Raw genomic sequence first — 21,169 nt, 5'->3', positions numbered from 1 at the left:
GAGTTACTACCCAGAGACAGGTGACCGTCTGGAGTTACTACCCAGAGACAGGTGACCGTCTGGAGTAACTACCCAGAGACAGGTGACTGTCTAACCAGAGACAGGTGACCATCTGGAGTTACTATCCAGAGACAGGTGACTGGTTGGAGTTACTACCCAGGGAAAGGTGACCGTCTACCCAGAGACAGGCGACCGCCTGGAGCCGCTGGCAGAACCGTTTCCTAGTGACGGGTCAGTTTTAGTGACATTCTGAGAGTCTGTGAAATAAAGTACAGTTACTTACAGCTCATTACGCATGTTTTATTATCAATAATACAAATAGAGTATGTACATGTTTAATATTTAAATATACATAAAAAAAAAAAAAGGATGCACACTCTTGTAGCTAAACAATGTCTCCAGTCTCTTTCATGGTTGCCAAGGCTGTGTGCAGTGGAGTCTCCAGGAGCAGGGTGCGGTGTTTCCCCCATTGTGGTGAATCAGGAATCGCCTTGTCTGCAAGTACAACACACATTACAACACACAGAAACAGTGATGTGTTAGAACAGTATTCTTTTTTTTTTTAAACTTAAATTTTTATTAACACTTATAGACAAACAGCACTTACAGAAAAAAGAAACTAACAACACAATAAAAACAAAAAAAGCAGTGCACATAAATGGTTACATGGGTATCATGGTTAGTTGTCTGGTTCCACTACAGTTGTTTTCCAGGTACTTAATACAAAGGCTGATTGTGTACCTCCCTTAAACAGGTATAAAAATATAATTCCTACTCAAAAATATTAAATACTGACTAAGGCATGCATGTGTGATATGGGTCCAGAGACCCTCCTTGAGCTTCTTTCTTCCCTTATCCTTCGTCCTTTTTTTTTTTTTTTTTTTTATTAACTTTCTCTTTGCCTTTTGATTCACCCATACACAAACCACATCATCCCTGAATATTAATATAACACTGTTAAACAGACATAAATAATAAAGTACAAAAACATAAAACAATTTAGAACAGTATTCTATGTATTATTTATTTATATAACACTGTATGGTATATTTTGGCAGTGAACGCTTGGGGCCAGCTTATACACTACTTAAATAAATAACTTATTTGGAACCTTTGTTAGCCGTTTGATTGAAATTATGTTTTTAAGTTGTAGGAAATTACAGCAAATGTCTTTCTTTATTGCAATTTCTTTCGCCTCCCAGGCAGGGTGGGCACGGCCCCCCCCCCTACGGACCACCAGTTGCGACTCAGCACCGTCTTGTTTGAAAAGCCCTGCAACAGGATTATTTCTATTACTCAGATCGGTAGCACTTCATATTGCGGTACACAAATGATAGTAATGTAATAACATACAATTAACCAGGGATTTGCCAAATATATGGTAACAACGTGCACATCTTTAGTGAGCAGTGTGTCAGTACTAGTGGTGGGACTCGATTAAAGATTTTAATCGAATTAATTCGAGACTTTATAGTTAATTAATCGAAATTAATCACATTTTAATCGCATATCAATATTTGATGCGAAAAGCAACATTTTTCAATTCAAATAAATTAATAAATAAACGAGTGAATCAATGAATATACATTATTCATATGTTTAAGCAGCAAAATCCTGTATTAGCTACTACACAGACTAATGCAATTTTTAACAAAGTGCAGCAATTTTAGGAATAATATATATAGCACAAAGGACCTTTTGTAAACTCAAGCACTTTCGAGGTAAAAGTAAAATGCAGTACTTTCAAGTACATTCCAGAACAGTTGACCATTGGGGGAAAAAAACACTTGATTGAGCAAAATTTCTTATATATATTTTTTTATATGAACAAACCAGACTAAGAAAAAAAGTCATTTGTGATTTATTATACTTTATACTCCTTTGAAAGGTAACATTCGTACACAATAAAGAAAAATCATAAATTTGATCACAAAAATAATAATAATCATGCGATTAAATGCACCAATTTTTTTTACTTTTAATTCTTTCTGTAGTTAATTCATCTAAATGAATGCGATAAAGTCTCGGCCCTAGTCAGTACATGAGTTAGTGAGTAGCTATCATTACAAGATCACTAAGCTGAGCGGTGGATACTCTCGGGGGGGGGGGTCTTAGAGAACACAAAGCCTACCTTCACACTCGATGTGGACCTGTGTGGGGAGGCAGCTGGTGTGGTCAGAGTAGACCAACCTGCCCAGGACGGCGTATCCTACCGGGACGTTGAACATCAGATGCAGGCTGGTATGCAGTAGGTTGCTCTCCATCACCTCCACTGATTTATGGAGCTCCTGGAAGCAGAACCACAGGGCAGGGCTGAGCGACGACACGAGGGAGGCCTATAAGACACCTAGGGAGGCCTATAAGACACCTATGGAGGCCTATAAGACACCTATGGAGGCCTATAAGACACCTATGGAGGCCCTCGCAATTAGATCACGATTACGGGATTACGATGCGATTTATCAAACGATTCTCCATGCATCGTGACTTTTTTCTTTTTACTTGATCCTAATCAATACATTGTGATTTTAATCATTTTTACAACAGATCACTGCATAATGCCTCTAAGAACATACACTTTATGATTAAAAAGACCTTGTATAAAAGGTAATATTTTATACCAATTTCACGACCATACTAGCAAAAAAAAAGAACACGTTCCATACAAGCTCTCGCCAGATGCACCAAGCTCCCCGTAGCCACACAAAAAAAACGACTTTAACACAAAAACATTTCATATATTTAATATTATTTCATCTCACGACAGCTGGGCTGCTTCCCAATTATTATTATATATATTTTTTTAAATGTAAGACTTTTTAATACATTTTAAGGCCTTAAATAGAGAATTATGAATGTAATACTTTTTAAAAGGGGACATGCATTGCTATTCCTAGCACTATTTGGGCAACTTTACACAATTCCTGTGAGTCTATGGAACACCTCTGTCAAAAGCCACATTTTTCTCACTTTGGATTTCAGGCTGTGTTGGCCTGGCTCCGCCCATAAGCACTTTGAGTGACAGTCATCCACACAGTCTGCGACTGGCAGACAAGAGAGATAGAGAGAGACTGAGGGGGATACTAATTAATTTCGCCACGGGGGGGCATAATCCCACGGGACAATGCATTTGTAACTTGTTTCAAATGACAATATATACATCTGTGATTATTATTGTACGGATCTGAATACGGGCGTGTGCGTGGGAGCATGCGCAAAGATATTACAGTGATATATAGTGCTCCCGACTTGAGGGAGAGAGAGAGAGAGGGAGAGAGAGATAGATAGAGAGAGGGAGAGAGAGAGGCTCTTCTTCTTCTTTCGTGTATCATCAGATGGCCAACTCTGTGTCCTGCAGCCACGCCCTCGTCTCTGGTCCTACAGTACGTCGAAAAGACCAGCTTCTGAGGGCGGGCTGCAGAGGGGGCAGCCGGTGATTATATGCTCGGCAGTCTGTTCAGACTCGCATGCCACACTGTCCGTGAGGCCCCACTTCTTCATGGAAGACTTGAAGCGCCCGACTCCAGTGCGTAGACGGTTCAGCGAGGTCCATAGATGGCGTGGCAAATAGTATCCTTTTACACCACCTCCTGGGTCCTGGATGTATCGCTGGATACGGGAGGGCTCCTCTCTCTGTCTCTCCCCGAGTCCCCCTGCATCGCTACTCGAAGCGCGCACACGCGGGCTCTCGGAGCGATCTCTCCTCTCTCTCTCTCTCCCTCTCTGAGAGAGGCTCTCTCTCTCTCTCTCTCTATCCCTCCCTCCCTCTGCCTCCCATTTGAGGAAGTGTCGGGTTTCACTGTGCGCTATAGAGGGGGCATTAGTTATGCAGATCAGTACCCTATTCACGTCAGGGAGCGGGTCAAATCAGAACAGCTTAGTTGAGTGAGGGAGGATCTCGTGAACTCGAGACTAGACTGATGAGTCAATATGATAATTAGAGACACAGACCCATTGATACTAACTCCTATTACTATAAAAACATGCTAAACACAGAAAAAAAGCCATTTATAATGCATGTCCCCTTTAAGACGTTTTAATACCACGCAGATACCCTGAGCTTTAAGTAAAGGATTCGGGTGCTCATTCCCACCTTCAAAACCGCTCTCAAAGAGCACCTACGGGAGGCTGCAATTCAAAACTGGCCCCCGTAAATGTCCGAAACCCCCACCCACCCACCCCCTCCTAATGTACAGTTTCCTCCCCCTCGTATGTATATATTTTCCGTTAGGATCTCTGTTTAACAGTACTGTATATTTGCATATCTTGTATGTCACAAATGTAACAGTACTGTATATCTGTATGTCATGTGTATCTCATAAATGTCATGATATATATCTGTATATATCTGTATGTCGTGCATGTCATTATGAATTGAAAATGGGGGACCCTGATGTAAACAAGACAAAAGTCTTTCTCTGGTCTGCATCCCCTTAACAATTGTGTGTATTGAGCCGTACTGTATTGTACTCATTCTGCAATCTGTTAATAAAGTTTTCAATCAATCAATCAATTCCACCAGGGCTGGTACCTTGACAAGCTTCAGCTGTTGCTTGCGGCCGGCGAAGGCGTTGAGGTACAGGCCGAGGGCGTCCAGGAAGCCCCGCATGTCCGTCTGCATGTGGCTCTGTTCAGACAGCTGCGTCAGGGGGATGAAGAGAGGCACGTCGTGGCGGGTGATCCTCAGCGTCGCCGTCAGGTCCATCTCCAGGTGGTACGTCTCCAACCAGACACCGTTGTAGGCAGTGGCCAGGGAGACACACACTCCTTTACCCTGATGAGTCTGTACGATGTCATACCCACCTGAGGGGGGGGGGGGGGGGGGAGGGAGAGAGAGAGAGAGACACACAACCCGTTACCCTGACGAGTCTGTACGATGTCATACCCACCTAAGGATGGGGGAGAGAGAGAGAGACAGAGAGACACAGAGAGAACCGGGGAGGGAGGACAGACAAACAGAGAGAGAGACAGAGACAGAGACGGTGAGGGAGGACAGAGAGAAAGAGAGGGAGAGAGACAGAAAGAGATGGGGAGGGAGGATGAGAAAGACAGAGGCACAGAGACAGAGAGAAAGAGAAAAACAGAGGTAGAGAGAGATGAAGTAGGTTTGTATAAAAAGTACCTAGTACTTAGGTATACTATAACGAGAATACCCAGTGTCATAGACACAAAGCATTGTCGCATGGATTGAACTACCTGTAGTCTGGGCCATGCGGCCCATGCCATGCCTGTGAGCTGCCACTAGGGGCAGAGTGGCTTTGCATCTAAAAACTAAAAACAACCAAAGCAATATTATTTACATATTAATCTTAGTGGTCAGAACTCTGTACCGATGAGATGATGAGCGTGCAGCTGATCTTCCAGTTGTGTGCGTCTTGCCGTCAACCGTGAAAGCTGTGAATGTTCCGAGTCGTCCTCCATATCCTCCTCTCCGTCACGGTTCTGAAGACAGTTTAATACATTCAACAACAAGCATGAGTTAACTAAAAACTATTAAAAGGGGAATGATACCCAGTTTAACAATTCACATTATGCTCTTCCTGTGCCCCGGGACAGTTACATGTTTGTGTGAGCTCTTACACCCACATGAGGCTTTAATTCTGGTTCAGACCTTCTAGCGACGCTAGAATATAAATCTAATTTGGGTATAAGAGCTCTCACAAACATTTTATGACCTCACAAAGTGGATTTAACATACATGGTCACATATGTGTTATATATTATGTATATATTATCCCTGTGGTCTCGGTTCACATTATATTATTCCTGTGGTCTCCGTTCATATTATATTATTGCTGTGGTCTCAGTTCATATTATATTATTCCCGTGGTCTCAGTTCATATTATATTATTCCTGTGGTCTCAGTTCATATTATATTATTCCTGTGGTCTCAGTTCATATTATATTATTCCTGTGGTCTCAGTTCATATTATTACTGTAGTCTCAGTTCATATTATATTATTACTGTAGTCTCAGTTCTAGGGCTGCAATGATTAGTCGACATAATCGACGACGTCGATCATAAAAACTTGTCGACGCCGAATTTTTGCGTCGATGCTAGTGATGCACGATATATCGGCCGCCGATATAATATCGGCCGATATGGCAGTTTTTTTACACATCGGTATCGGTCCGATATCAAGATAGGGCCGATATTAAAAAAAAAAAAAAAAAACTGCCAGAACAGCAATATTAATATCGGTTATCGGTATCGGCCACAATTTTCACATCGGTGCATCACTTGATGCGTCGTATTATTATTTTTTATTTATTTTTTGCACTACCTATCTTTGTGAAAGTGGCTTCTCAGCTCTGGTCCAGCTGAAGACAAAGCAGAGGAACAGATTGGACATTGAGCACGACCTCAGAGTTGCTTCGTCTACCATCACCCCAGACTTTGAGACTCTCGTCAGGAGCAAACAACACCCCAGTTATCCCATTAGTTCCCTGGGATGTTAAGCTAAGAAGTCTAAGAAGGATATATTATTTATTATTATTATTATTTTATTTCATTGTGTTTTTAGCCCTAGTTGCACTTTTGTTGCAACCCCAGTTCCCCAGTTATCCCATTAGTTCCCCCAAACTTACTGTCTAAACTTACTAAGAAGTCTGCTAAGAGCCCGGAAAAGGAGCCGCACCCACAGGAAGCAGAGATGGAGGGTGTGACAGAAATATTCGTTAGATTAGTCGACTAATCGAAAAAATAAGACAGATTAGTCAACTACCAAAATAATCGTTAGTTGCAGCCCTACTCAGTTCATATGACAGCGACAAGTTGCAGGTTGAAAAAGCCCTCAGCTCTGAACTTGGCAGAATCTGCACCTGGCTCGCTGATAACAAACTATCATTACACCTGGGTAAAACAGAATCCTTTCTCTTTGGATCCAATAACAAACTCAGCAAGGCCAACTGCTTCTCTGTTACAGTGGGTGACAATATTGTCACAAGGAAAGATGAAATTACCTACCTGGGTTCCATCCTAGAGGCAAATCTTTCCTGTGACAAAATGGCATCCAATGTAATAAAAAAAGTCAACCAACGAACAAGATGATTGTACCGGATCTCCTCTCTGGTAAACAATCATCTGAGCAACTTGCAATGGGCCTAGTCTACTAGATACACTAGACCACTAAGATACCCATGTACATGTCGAAATACTTCCCAAAGGTCAGTGAATTCCATGACCACAACACCAGAGGGAGTTCCACAAATCATGTTCAACCCAGATTCGGCTCAAACAAGGGACTAAACACATTTCACAATTATGCCACAACAATGTGGAACGCCCTACCGTAAAATAATGTGAATCCCTACCCTCCTTCAAAACCGCTCTCAAAGAGCACCTACGGGTGGCTGCAATTAGAAACTGGCCCCGGTAAATGTCCAAGCCCCCCACCCCCTCCAATGTAGTTTCTTCCCCTTCTAATGTATATATTTTTTTTATGATCTCTTTCTCTTAAACAGTACTGTATATTTATTTTGTATGTCTTGTGTGTCATAAATCAAAATGTCTTGATGAAACAGTACTGTCATAAATGTCATGATGAATTGAAAATGGGGGACCCTGATGTAAACAAGACGAAAGTCTTTCTCTGGTCTGCATCCCCTTAACAATTGTGTGTATTGAGCCGTACTGTATTGTACCCATTCAGCAATCTGTTAATAAAGTTTTCAATCAATCAAGCGACGCTGACGCTTACAGACACCAAAAATGTACTATTGGGTCCGGTTCCGGGTCGAGGATGGAGTAGTCGCTCATTGCCACGATGTGACTCCCGTATTTTTATATTTAGCCTTTTTGTATATACCCCCTTTAATAATTATATATATGCTCTACAGTGCGAGCATTTCCCTCGTATTTGGCCCTAATAATATGTGTGTGTGCGAACCGGAAAAATCATTTACTTGCAGAGTGAAGATTACAAAACAGCTCCGCTGTTAATAGTTAAGAAACTGGACTGAAATTCAGTTTTTGGGTGGAATGCAAGGAGGGAGGGAGGCGGGGCCCGCTGCGTGTTACAGGGTGCTTGAGAGGTGCGAACACAGACAGACAGAGAGCTCTGCTTTTCAGCAAGCATGCATAGTGCTGTGTAACATTAAGTTACACTGCTATCTTAACGTTAGCAAGCTAAGCATCTGCATAGCGCGACCTGTGTAACGTTAAGTAACTTGTGTTCGGCGGGGAAAGACCGTTCCATTTGTAACACAACTCCAAAGAATAACATCCAAATGATCCTGATGCGCATTTCCTTCATTCCACAGCGCTGAGCGTGCAACGTATTTCATTGATCGATCTGACAACAACACAACTTGCCCTCAGGGACAATCATATTTAATCTATTTAGATAGAGTATGTATGTATTATTTACAGATAATTGAAGGTACCTCAAAACATGAAACCAAGCCATGTCACACATCGTGTGTGTGTGTGTGTGTGTGTGTGTGTGTGTGTTACTTGAACAATTGTCACTCTGCTCCTAAATTTCTGTGTGCTCCTAAATTTGTATTTAAATTTTATTTATTAACATTTTATTTAGGAGCACATGTGCTCCTTGGGAAAAAGGTTAGCGTAGAGCCCTATATATGGAGACATTAACATTACGTTATCAAACATAGGGACGAAGACGAAAAAGTGTCAACAATGTTTTATAATCTTTATGTTAATTTTCATTATAAAAATGTTGTGCCCCCGAAATAAATAAAAAAAGCCCCCGAAAATCAATTAAGGGGGGCAAAAAAAGCCCTTGATTTTTTTTTTTTATTTCTAACCCTGAGTCCCGGAGTCGCTGGTCTAATATTCGCATATTAGGACTGGATGGATATAAACAAGGCTGTCTATGATGTGCCCAAAGAAAATAAGCACAGGGGAGGGGAAGAAGAGGGCGAAGCCAGTTCTATGGTCAGTGGATGCATCAATGCAGAAACGAGGACCTGCAGAGCTACTGGGGCCGGCAACGTCGAAAGCACCTTGGCTATCGTTCCGGTCCACATCAAAGCCAAGAAAGGCAACAAGATGGTGGCTACCTACGCGTTCCTCGACCCAGGCAGCCACATCACTTTCGGCACAGAGAAGTTGATGGCAGCGCTTAATGTCACCGGCAGGGAGACAAGTATCCTGCTAAGGACCATGGGAGGCGAGCAGGTCATGAGCAGCCAGATGGTGTCTGGTTTAGAAGTCTGTAGCTTGGATAGTGACAACTTCCTAGAGCTACCCAACACCTTCTCTCAAAAGTCAATACCTGCTCGTGAACAGAACATCCCACTGCAAGAGGAAGTCGATAAGTGGCCTCATCTCAGTGAAGTGCAAATACCGAAGATCCAGCCGGAGATAGGCCTTCTCATCTGGACTGACGTACCCAAGGCAATGGAACCAGGGCAGGTGGTACCCAGCGTGGAAGAAGGGCCGTATGTGGTGAAAACGCGATTGGGCTAGATCGTCAATGGCCCCCTCAGAGGAGAAAAGGGCCATGAAACTACCAGTGGACTCATACAAGTCACGTCCAACCGCACATCCGTGGCCACGCTAGATGAACTTTGGAGTCAGACTCCAGAGTGTCAAGACGACCGGCTTGAGAAGTCGAGGGACGACATCCAGTTTCTGGAACTGGTCCGTGAAACTTACAGAGGGACACTACAGCATCGGCCTACCAGTGAGGAACGCAGTCTTCAAGATGCCGAACAGCAGAAGAGTAGCTGAACAGCGAGCTCTCAACTACAGCTATCTGCTACAGAAGAGTGATGACAACAAGCTTCATGTTGCCTTCGTCATGGCGAAGGCGAGAGTGGCCCCGCTCAAGCCCCTCACTATCCCGCGCATGGAGCTAGCAGCCGCTACCATGGCAGCGTGCATGGACAGGACCTTGAGATTCGAGCTGGAGCTCCAACTAAACAAATCTGTGTTCTGGTCAGACAGCACCACTGTGCTCAAATACATCGCAAACAGAACCAGTAGGTTTCGCACCTTCGTAGCAAATCGAGTGGAGACCATCTTGAAGCTGTCAGAAGTAGGACAGTGGCGGTATGTAAATACTGCAACAAATTCTGCTGACCACACGTCGAGAGGACTCAATGTGGAATCATTCCTGCGCAATGAGACTTGGATACAGGGGCCGGAATTCCTCACCAAGGCCGAAGAGGAATGGCCTCAGAACCCAGAACACCATGGGGACCTAACCACGGAGGACCCAGAGGTAAAGAACGCCATGGTCAGCGTGACTGCAGCTGAAGAGCAGTTCGACACAGTTCAGCAGTCCCTGGAATATTACTCCAACTGGAACCGTCTCAAGAAGGCAGCCGGTTGGATGCTGAAGCTTAGAAGCACTCTGCTGAGGCTGTGTCGCCAGAGGAAGGAGATGAATGCTTCGCTCACACAGTCTGAGGTACAGACACAGATGGAGATATTCAAGGCAAGCCTGGAGAAGACCAACCTCACTGTGGAGAATATAAAAGGAAGCAGAGCTCAAGATCTTCGTGAAGAAGAATCTGCATGAGGTGGTGGTAAAGACCGTCCTCCTACGGTGTGCCATGTACTAGTGACCTCTGGCACCAGGTATTGGTTATCCAGCAGCAGAGACACTTAAAATAGTGTTTGGTTTAGCTCCTTGTTTTTTTAGTAGTTAGTAATTGTCTCTAGATTAGAAGGACAATTAGGGCCGGTGTAGGAGCCAGCGTTTCCGTTAGAACATATTCGTGCCGGTCTGGGTGTCCTGCAAGATTTCTATCACCGGACATATTCGAGATATTCCGGTCAGAGTTTTAAACAGCAGTCTATTATAATCACATTTTTATGAGCTAACGAATTCCGTTATAATTGGACATGTGTATTAATTACATCAAGCGAAGAATGAGAAATTGATTTGCAGAATCAAATTACTATCTCTCGCCTCCCAAGTTAGTGCGATACGCTACCAGCATCAAGCTCCCGCCCCGCAGGCTTGCGCTTCAGCAGCTCTGTCACACGCACCCCCAAATGAATCTCGAGTAGACATCGCTTCACCTCGTTGTATCAGACACGTCACACATATCATAATGTTCAACTTCACACACAGCAAACTGTAGTTGATCATCACATTGCCTCGTTTGCTAGCTCGTCGCCACATGCAGAGAGGACGAGCCACATGCGATGCGTGTAACGCATTTGTTAATTTCATTATAGGTTATAGCCTACATTTAGTTATAATCAATAATATGCATTACTATGTGACACGGCAGTCAACCAACAGTTGCAGTCAACACTAGTCACTCACCCCGTCTCTCGTTGTGCCTATCCGTTTTGTACCTGCGACGGCTGCGAGAACAGCGACTTTAGTTGCTGGTTCGACTTTAATAGATCCCCATTGGAACAGGCGAGGCTCGCAACGGTAGCAGCAGACTGGGGATGCTCTTTGTGGTTCAATCAATAAATTAATAGTAAAAGTATGCTCGACATTTTTGTTTCTTTTCCGCGGGAGCCACCACGGCATCAGCGTCAGCGGTCTCTGTGACTTCAAGTTCAGAAGACTCATCTTCGTTGTCATTATTAGACCTGCTTGTGCTTGGTTTCATGAAATATTTACTAAGCTTAGCTTGTTTCGCCATCTCTCTCTCTTCCTCGTATACCTGTTTCTGTTTGTCGTTATGGTGGCCAGAGCGCGCAGGCTCAAAAAAAAAGAAAAATAAGTTTCACATCTGAGCGGCGCCATCCTATCAGAGTGAAGCAACAATGAAACTGAAAATGGAATTATTGTTTCGTTCATTCGCATAGGCTATTTAATTTTAGCCGATTTTAATACAATTCAAATAATAAAATTGTGCTTAGAGGAATTATTTTCACCGGACATTAACACCGGAGAGATTTAAATATTCGGACTTCAACATATTTTGCCGGTCAAATACCGGTAATTACCGGCTAACGGAAACGCTGGTAGGAGCCAAAGCTATATATTTAGGTTATTGTATTATATGAATGTTTAACCCATTCTCCGCCAATCACGTGTTAAGGCGGGTTTCTCCGCCATGCGTTGTCTGCCAATAACTCCGTAAGGCGTTTTTGAGATCAATATTTCATATTTTCGTCATGGTATTCATATTTCACCCACGGAGTCTTGGGTGATGCTGTCTGAGCCATCACAACTCTGCAACGCTTCAATACCGCCACCGGGTGGCCGATCGGCGAGTTGCCAAACCGGAAGTGCCCATTGTAGATCGGTCCGTCCCCTATTTTCGTCCGGCCACTCACTTATCGTCCCGGGGCTCAATTAGTCCAGTCATTATAGGCCAGAATTAGGCTAAACCTAGGACAAATTGCAACATTAGCAAACTCAACTGATTTTGTATCCTCAATATGTCTTTAGTGAGAGAAAAAAAGTCCCAAGGAATCCTATCATGGGAAATGTGTTTTTTTTCCAATGTTTTGTTACCCCTATAGTCCAGTCATTATAGGCCAGAATTAGGCTAAACCTAGGACAAATTGCAACATTAGCAAACTCAACTGATTTTGTATCCTCAATATGTCTTTAGTGAGAGAAAAAAAGTCCCAAGGAATCCCATCATGGGAAATGTGTTTTTTTTTCAATGTACTTGATTGCTGGCAGGATCACTGATGACACTGTCTTTCAGAGATTGTGACGCGTTCAAAATCTGAGGTAGCTCAAAAGTAAAGATACCATTTGATTCTAGACAACCTCGGGTTTCCAATGAGACCAACCATGTCATGTTACCTCATTGGAAAGGGGGCTACATACCTAATTATTCAAAGTTAAGACGATTTTTTGGGGAGGGAAATATGGCCATCACCATTTTTCAAATGGTCCCTTTGCCTTCTACCTCAATATATGTTAATGGAAATGGGTTACATGGGTACCTACAAGCCTCCCCTATACAGACATACCAAATTTATGTTAAGCCCATGTAGTTTTGTGCAAGAATCATGTAGTGTTTTGCATGCTGTACAAATGTGTAATTTCCGCCTATTATAAAAAAACCCATCTCCATGGACCTATCCCCACGGACATAAACCCCTGAGCCCCATCCTCGTGGACTGAGCTCCACAGAGCCTATCTACTAATATTCCAAGAAGAAAAAAATTTCTTTATCAAATGTTTTGATTAGTTCTGGCGTGTATGCTAATTGGTGCATATCAAATAAGATAATGTGTGATTTGCATGAGTAAACAGAATAATTCAATGAAGTTGTGATTGACTTTTTTTCTTGTCTTTGTGTGTGTAATCAGCTTGTGAGTTTTTATAGTGATGTCTAAAAGTAAAATTTTCACCACTATGTTATAACAGGCATTTTTCGATATGAATATATATAGGTAGTTTTCAAAACTTTCCCATGATGGGATTCATTGGGACTTTTTTTCCCTCACTAAGGACATAATGAGGATACAAAATCAGTTGAGTTTGCTACTGTTGCAATTTGTCCTAGGTTTTTTCATATAATGACTGGACTAAATACAGACACGTCGATATGGATCTTTGCCATAACTCAATAATCAACATGATTTGGACGTGTATTAGTAATATACAAACCGGAAATGGATTGCATCGATCAACATCCCATAATTGGGATCTGTTTGCTCCACTCTCATCGCCCAACGCTACGAGGAGACTGGGGTGAGTTTCAGCGTTTTTCTTTACCATTTTCTATACAAACTGCTCTGATCAATCACCCATACTACATAAATCATTTAATGTCGGTCATTGAATTATAAACGACCCCCCCCCCCTCCGTTCACCCGCAGATGACCAGTCATGACGTTTAGGACCATGTACAGTTGAAATTTGTAATATAACGTTCATCGGTATCAAACTGCATTTGATCATCTAATATATGCATTTATGCCTATATCTCACGTTCTATGAAATACTGCAGAAACGATAAAAACATATTTATACTCTAGACGGTATTTTAGTATGAATGTGTGAATGAAAAAGTAAAACGTTCCTACATCTTGAACGATAGATAATTGATGTTGAATGGGTCATAGTAATGTCAATTTAGCAATACAATTTAAAAAGTTATAGCCCTGCAAAGAAGGTGAACATCTCCATAGACTTATAGCGCTGGCAGAGAGGGTACAATGATAGGTACAATGCCCGGCAGAGAATGGGTTAATATTGATTGGATTTAGATAAAGCAATTGAACCATCGTATGTCATAATAGAACATTCTAGAATTTTTTTTAATGATGTCACAGTATGACATCATGATAGAACGTTCTGGAACATAACCGAACATTCTAGAACATTCATGATGTCACTGTATGATGTCATAACCGACATTCTAGAACATTTGTGTCTCTATATATATTCCACAATTCTCAGAACAGTGTGTGTAGAGAAGAAGAAGAAGAAGGAGCAACTCAACGGGAACATGGCGAGTTTAGACTTGAATCTATCAAACAAACCCTATCATCTATCTACAAACATCTACATTAATATGGCAGAGCAGGATGTGAAAACTCTAGAGGAGGATGAGGAGGAGCTGTTCAAAATGCGGGCCAAACTGTACCGCTTTGCATCAGGGAACGAGCCCCCAGAGTGGAAGGAACGTGGTACTGGTGAAGTCAAGCTGCTGAAACACAAAGAGAAGGGCACCATTCGTCTATTGATGAGGAGAGACCGGACCTTGAAGATCTGTGCCAATCATCATATTGTCCCCATGATGGAGCTGAAGCCAAACGCCGGCAGCGACAGAGCCTGGGTATGGAACACACTAGCAGACTTTGCAGATGAAAGTCCCAAACCTGAGCTCCTGGCAATACGCTTCCTCAACGCAGAAAATGCTCAGAAATTCAAGGTGAAGTTTGACGAGTGCAAAGAAGAGGTCATAAAATCTCTGTCAGACAGCACCACTGTGCTCAAATACATCGCAAACAGAACCAGTAGGTTTCTCACCTTCGTAGCAAATCGAGTGGAGACCATCTTGAAGCTGTCAGAAGTAGGACAGTGGCGGTATGTAAATACTGCAACAAATTCTGCTGACCACACGTCGAGAGGACTCAATGTGGAATCATTCCTGCGCAATGAGACTTGGATACAGGGGCCGGAATTCCTCACCAAGGCCGAAGAGGAATGGCCTCAGAACCCAGAACACCATGGGGACCTAACCACGGAGGACCCAGAGGTAAAGAACGCCATGGTCAGCGTGACTGCAGCTGAAGAGCAGTTCGACACAGTTCAGCAGTCCCTGGAATATTACTCCAACTGGAACCGTCTCAAGAAGGCAGCCGGTTGGATGCTGAAGCTTAGAAGCACTCTGCTGAGGCTGTGTCGCCAGAGGAAGGAGATGAATGCTTCGCTCACACAGTCTGAGGTACAGACACAGATGGAGATATTCAAGGCGATGGTAAAGAGGAAGGAGATGAATGCTTCGCTCACACAGTCTGAGGTACAGACACAGATGGAGATAGTCAAGGCAAGCCTGGAGAAGACCAACCTCACTGTGGAGAATATAAAAGGAAGCAGAGCTCAAGATCTTCGTGAAGAAGAAGCTGCATGAGGCGGTGGTAAAGACCGTCCTCCTACGGTGTGCCATGTACTAGTGACCTCTGGCACCAGGTATTGGTTATCCAGCAGCAGAGACACTTAAAATAGTGTTTGGTTTAGCTCCTTGTTTTTTAGTAGTTAGTAATTGTCTCTAGATTAGAAGGACAATTAGGGCTGGTGTAGGAGCCAAAGCTATATATTTAGGTTATTGTATTATATGAATGTTTAACCCATTCTCCGCCAATCACGTGTTAAGGCGGGTTTCTCCGCCATGCGTTGTCTGCCAATAACTCCGTAAGGCGTTTTTGAGATCAATATTTCATATTTTCGTCATGGTATTCATATTTCACCCACGGAGTCTTGGGTGATGCTGTCTGAGCCATCACAACTCTGCAACGCTTCAATACCGCCACCGGGTGGCCGATCGGCGAGTTGCCAAACCGGAAGTGCCCATTGTAGATCGGTCCGTCCCCTATTTTCGTCCGGCCACTCACTTATCGTCCCGGGGCTCAATTAGTCCAGTCATTATAGGCCAGAATTAGGCTAAACCTAGGACAAATTGCAACATTAGCAAACTCAACTGATTTTGTATCCTCAATATGTCTTTAGTGAGAGAAAAAAAGTCCCAAGGAATCCTATCATGGGAAATGTGTTTTTTTTCAATGTACTTGATTGCTGGCAGGATCACTGATGACACTGTCTTTCAGAGATTGTGACGCGTTCAAAATCTGAGGTAGCTCAAAAGTAAAGATACCATTTGATTCTAGACAACCTCTGGTTTCCAATGAGACCAACCATGTCATGTTACCTCATTGGAAAGGGGGCTACATACCTAATTATTCAAAGTTAAGACGATTTTTTGGGGAGGGAAATATGGCCATCACCATTTTTCAAATGGTCCCTTTGCCTTCTACCTCAATATATGTTAATGGGAATGGGTTACATGGGTACCTACAAGCCTCCCCTATACAGACATACCAAATTTATGTTAAGCCCATGTAGTTTTGTGCAAGAATCATGTAGTGTTTTGCATGCTGTACAAATATGTAATTTCCGCCTATTATAAAAAACCCCATCTCCATGGACCTATCCCCACGGACATAAACCCTTGAGCCCCATCCTCGTGGACTGAGCTCCACAGAGCCTATCTACTAATATTCCAAGAAGAAAAAAATGTCTTTATCAAATGTTTTGATTAGTTCTGGCGTGTATGCTAATTGGTGCATATCAAATAAGATAATGTGTGATTTGCATGAGTAAACAGAATAATTCAATGAAGTTGTGATTGACTTTTTTTCTTGTCTTTGTGTGTGTAATCAGCTTGTGAGTTTTTATAGTGATGTCTAAAAGTAAAATTTTCACCACTATGTTATAACAGGCATTTTTCGATATGAATATATATAGGTAGTTTTCAAAACTTTCCCATGATGGGATTCCTTGGGACTTTTTTTCCCTCACTAAGGACATAATGAGGATACAAAATCAGTTGAGTTTGCTACTGTTGCAATTTGTCCTAGGTTTTTTCATATAATGACTGGACTAAATACAGACACGTCGATATGGATCTTTGCCATAACTCAATAATCAACATGATTTGGACGTGTATTAGTAATATACAAACCGGAAATGGATTGCATCGATCAACATCCCATAATTGGGATCTGTTTGCTCCACTCTCATCGCCCAACGCTACGAGGAGACTGGGGTGAGTTTCAGCGTTTTTCTTTACCATTTTCTATACAAACTGCTCTGATCAATATATCACCCATACTACATAAATCATTTAATGTCGGTCATTGAATTATAAACGACCCCCCCCCCCTCCGTTCACCCGCAGATGACCAGTCATGACGTTTAGGACCATGTACAGTTGAAATTTTTAATATAACGTTCATCGGTATCAAACTGCATTTGATCATCTAATATATGCATTTATGCCTATATCTCACGTTCTATGAAATACTGCAGAAACGATAAAAACATATTTATACTCTAGACGGTATTTTAGTATGAATGTGTGAATGAAAAAGTAAAACGTTCCTACATCTTGAACGATAGATAATTGATGTTGAATGGGTCATAGTAATGTCAATTTAGCAATACAATTTAAAAAGTTATAGCCCTGCAAAGAAGGTGAACATCTCCATAGACTTATAGCGCTGGCAGAGAGGGTACAATGATAGGTACAATGCCCGGCAGAGAATGGGTTAATATTGATTGGATTTAGATAAAGTCATTGAACCATCGTATTTGTCATAATAGAACATTCTAGAACATTTGTGATGTCACAGTATGACATCATGATAGAACGTTCTGGAACATAACCGAACATTCTAGAACATTCATGATGTCACCGTATGATGTCATAACAGACATTCTAGAACATTTGTGTCTCTATATATATTCCACAATTTTCTCAGAACAGTGTGTGTAGAGAAGAAGAAGAAGGAGCAACTCAACGGGAACATGGCGAGTTTAGACTTGAATCTATCAAACAAACCCTATCATCTATCTACAAACATCTACATTAATATGGCAGAGCAGGATGTGAAAACTCTAGAGGAGGATGAGGAGGAGCTGTTCAAAATGCGGGCCAAACTCTACCGCTTTGCATCAGGGAACGAGCCCCCAGAGTGGAAGGAACGTGGTACTGGTGAAGTCAAGCTGCTGAAACACAAAGAGAAGGGCACCATTCGTCTATTGATGAGGAGAGACCGGACCTTGAAGATCTGTGCCAATCATCATATTGTCCCCATGATGGAGCTGAAGCCAAACGCCGGCAGCGACAGAGCCTGGGTATGGAACACACTAGCAGACTTTGCAGATGAAAGTCCCAAACCTGAGCTCCTGGCAATATGCTTCCTCAACGCAGAAAATGCTCAGAAATTCAAGGTGAAGTTTGACGAGTGCAAAGAAGAGGTCATAAAATCTCTGTCAGACAGCACCACTGTGCTCAAATACATCGCAAACAGAACCAGTAGGTTTCTCACCTTCGTAGCAAATCGAGTGGAGACCATCTTGAAGCCGTCAGAAGTAGGACAGTGGCGGTATGTAAATACTGCAACAAATTCTGCTGACCACACGTCGAGAGGACTCAATGTGGAATCATTCCTGCGCAATGAGACTTGGATACAGGGGCCGGAATTACTCACCAAGGCCGAAGAGGAATGGCCTCAGAACCCAGAACACCATGGGGACCTAACCACGGAGGACCCAGAGGTAAAGAACGCCATGGTCAGCGTGACTGCAGCTGAAGAGCAGTTCGACACAGTTCAGCAGTCCCTGGAATATTACTCCAACTGGAACCGTCTCAAGAAGGCAGCCGGTTGGATGCTGAAGCTTAGAAGCACTCTGCTGAGGCTGTGTCGCCAGAGGAAGGAGATGAATGCTTCGCTCACACAGTCTGAGGTACAGACACAGATGGAGATATTCAAGGCGATGGTAAAGAGGAAGGAGATGAATGCTTCGCTCACACAGTCTGAGGTACAGACACAGATGGAGATAGTCAAGGCAAGCCTGGAGAAGACCAACCTCACTGTGGAGAATATAAAAGGAAGCAGAGCTCAAGATCTTCGTGAAGAAGAAGCTGCATGAGGCGGTGGTAAAGACCGTCCTCCTACGGTGTGCCATGTACTAGTGACCTCTGGCACCAGGTATTGGTTATCCAGCAGCAGAGACACTTAAAATAGTGTTTGGTTTAGCTCCTTGTTTTTTAGTAGTTAGTAATTGTCTCTAGATTAGAAGGACAATTAGGGCTGGTGTAGGAGCCAAAGCTATATATTTAGGTTATTGTATTATATGAATGTTTAACCCATTCTCCGCCAATCACGTGTTAAGGCGGGTTTCTCCGCCATGCGTTGTCTGCCAATAACTCCGTAAGGCGTTTTTGAGATCAATATTTCATATTTTCGTCATGGTATTCATATTTCACCCACGGAGTCTTGGGTGATGCTGTCTGAGCCATCACAACTCTGCAACGCTTCAATACCGCCACCGGGTGGCCGATCGGCGAGTTGCCAAACCGGAAGTGCCCATTGTAGATCGGTCCGTCCCCTATTTTCGTCCGGCCACTCACTTATCGTCCCGGGGCTCAATTAGTCCAGTCATTATAGGCCAGAATTAGGCTAAACCTAGGACAAATTGCAACATTAGCAAACTCAACTGATTTTGTATCCTCAATATGTCTTTAGTGAGAGAAAAAAAGTCCCAAGGAATCCTATCATGGGAAATGTGTTTTTTTTTCAATGTACTTGATTGCTGGCAGGATCACTGATGACACTGTCTTTCAGAGATTGTGACGCGTTCAAAATCTGAGGTAGCTCAAAAGTAAAGATACCATTTGATTCTAGACAACCTCGGGTTTCCAATGAGACCAACCATGTCATGTTACCTCATTGGAAAGGGGGCTACATACCCAATTATTCAAAGTTAAGACGATTTTTTTGGGGAGGGAAATATGGCCATCACCATTTCTCAAATGGTCCCTTTGCCTTCTACCTCAATATATGTTAATGGAAATGGGTTACATGGGTACCTACAAGCCTCCCCTATACAGACATACCAAATTTATGTTAAGCCCATGTAGTTTTGTGCAAGAATCATGTAGTGTTTTGCATGCTGTACAAATATGTAATTTCCGCCTATTATAAAAAAACCCATCTCCATGGACCTATCCCCATGGACATAAACCCTTGAGCCCCATCCTCGTGGACTGAGCTCCACAGAGCCTATCTACTAATATTCCAAGAAGAAAAAAATGTCTTTATCAAATGTTTTGATTAGTTCTGGCGTGTATGCTAATTGGTGCATATCAAATAAGATAATGTGTGATTTGCATGAGTAAACAGAATAATTCAATGAAGTTGTGATTGACTTTTTTTCTTGTCTTTGTGTGTGTAATCAGCTTGTGAGTTTTTATAGTGATGTCTAAAAGTAAAATTTTCACCACTATGTTATAACAGGCATTTTTCGATATGAATATATATAGGTAGTTTTCAAAAATTTCCCATGATGGGATTCCTTGGGACTTTTTTTCCCTCACTAAGGACATAATGAGGATACAAAATCAGTTGAGTTTGCTACTGTTGCAATTTGTCCTAGGTTTTTTCATATAATGACTGGACTAAATACAGACACGTCGATATGGATCTTTGCCATAACTCAATAATCAACATGATTTGGACGTGTATTAGTAATATACAAACCGGAAATGGATTGCATCGATCAACATCCCATAATTGGGATCTGTTTGCTCCACTCTCATCGCCCAACGCTACGAGGAGACTGGGGTGAGTTTCAGCGTTTTTCTTTACCATTTTCTATACAAACTGCTCTGATCAATATATCACCCATACTACATAAATCATTTAATGTCGGTCATTGAATTATAAACGACCCCCCCCCCCCCCTCCGTTCACCCGCAGATGACCAGTCATGACGTTTAGGACCATGTACAGTTGAAATTTTTAATATAACGTTCATCGGTATCAAACTGCATTTGATCATCTAATATATGCATTTATGCCTATATCTCACGTTCTATGAAATACTGCAGAAACGATAAAAACATATTTATACTCTAGACGGTATTTTAGTATGAATGTGTGAATGAAAAAGTAAAACGTTCCTACATCTTGAACGATAGATAATTGATGTTGAATGGGTCATAGTAATGTCAATTTAGCAATACAATTTAAAAA

The 21,169-nt window shown here is 42.4% G+C and overlaps 1 protein-coding gene across 2 annotated transcripts in view; it reads right to left on the bottom strand.

The window, feature by feature from the left end:
- Nucleotides 1-350: 350 nt before the first annotated feature.
- The window catches only part of cenpo (centromere protein O), a 31,735-nt gene continuing 10,916 nt past the window's right edge, over nt 351-21,169 (bottom strand). For both annotated transcript variants that reach the window (XM_084310595.1, XM_084310596.1), the window contains 4 exons: nt 5,331-5,442; nt 4,532-4,803; nt 2,132-2,288; nt 351-495 (listed from right to left, as the gene is read on the bottom strand). In XM_084310595.1, the coding sequence (XP_084166721.1) occupies nt 386-495; nt 2,132-2,288; nt 4,532-4,803; nt 5,331-5,442 (651 nt within the window). In that variant the 3' untranslated portion in view covers nt 351-385. The remainder of the gene's footprint in view (nt 496-2,131; nt 2,289-4,531; nt 4,804-5,330; nt 5,443-21,169) is intronic.

The sequence above is a fragment of the Notolepis coatsorum genome (assembly GCF_963971535.1).
Source record: "Notolepis coatsorum genome assembly, chromosome: 3".
Taxonomy (NCBI): domain Eukaryota; kingdom Metazoa; phylum Chordata; class Actinopteri; order Aulopiformes; family Paralepididae; genus Notolepis; species Notolepis coatsorum.
The sequence above is the reverse complement of the archived record's forward strand: the minus strand, read 5'-3'. Positions and strand labels throughout refer to the sequence as shown.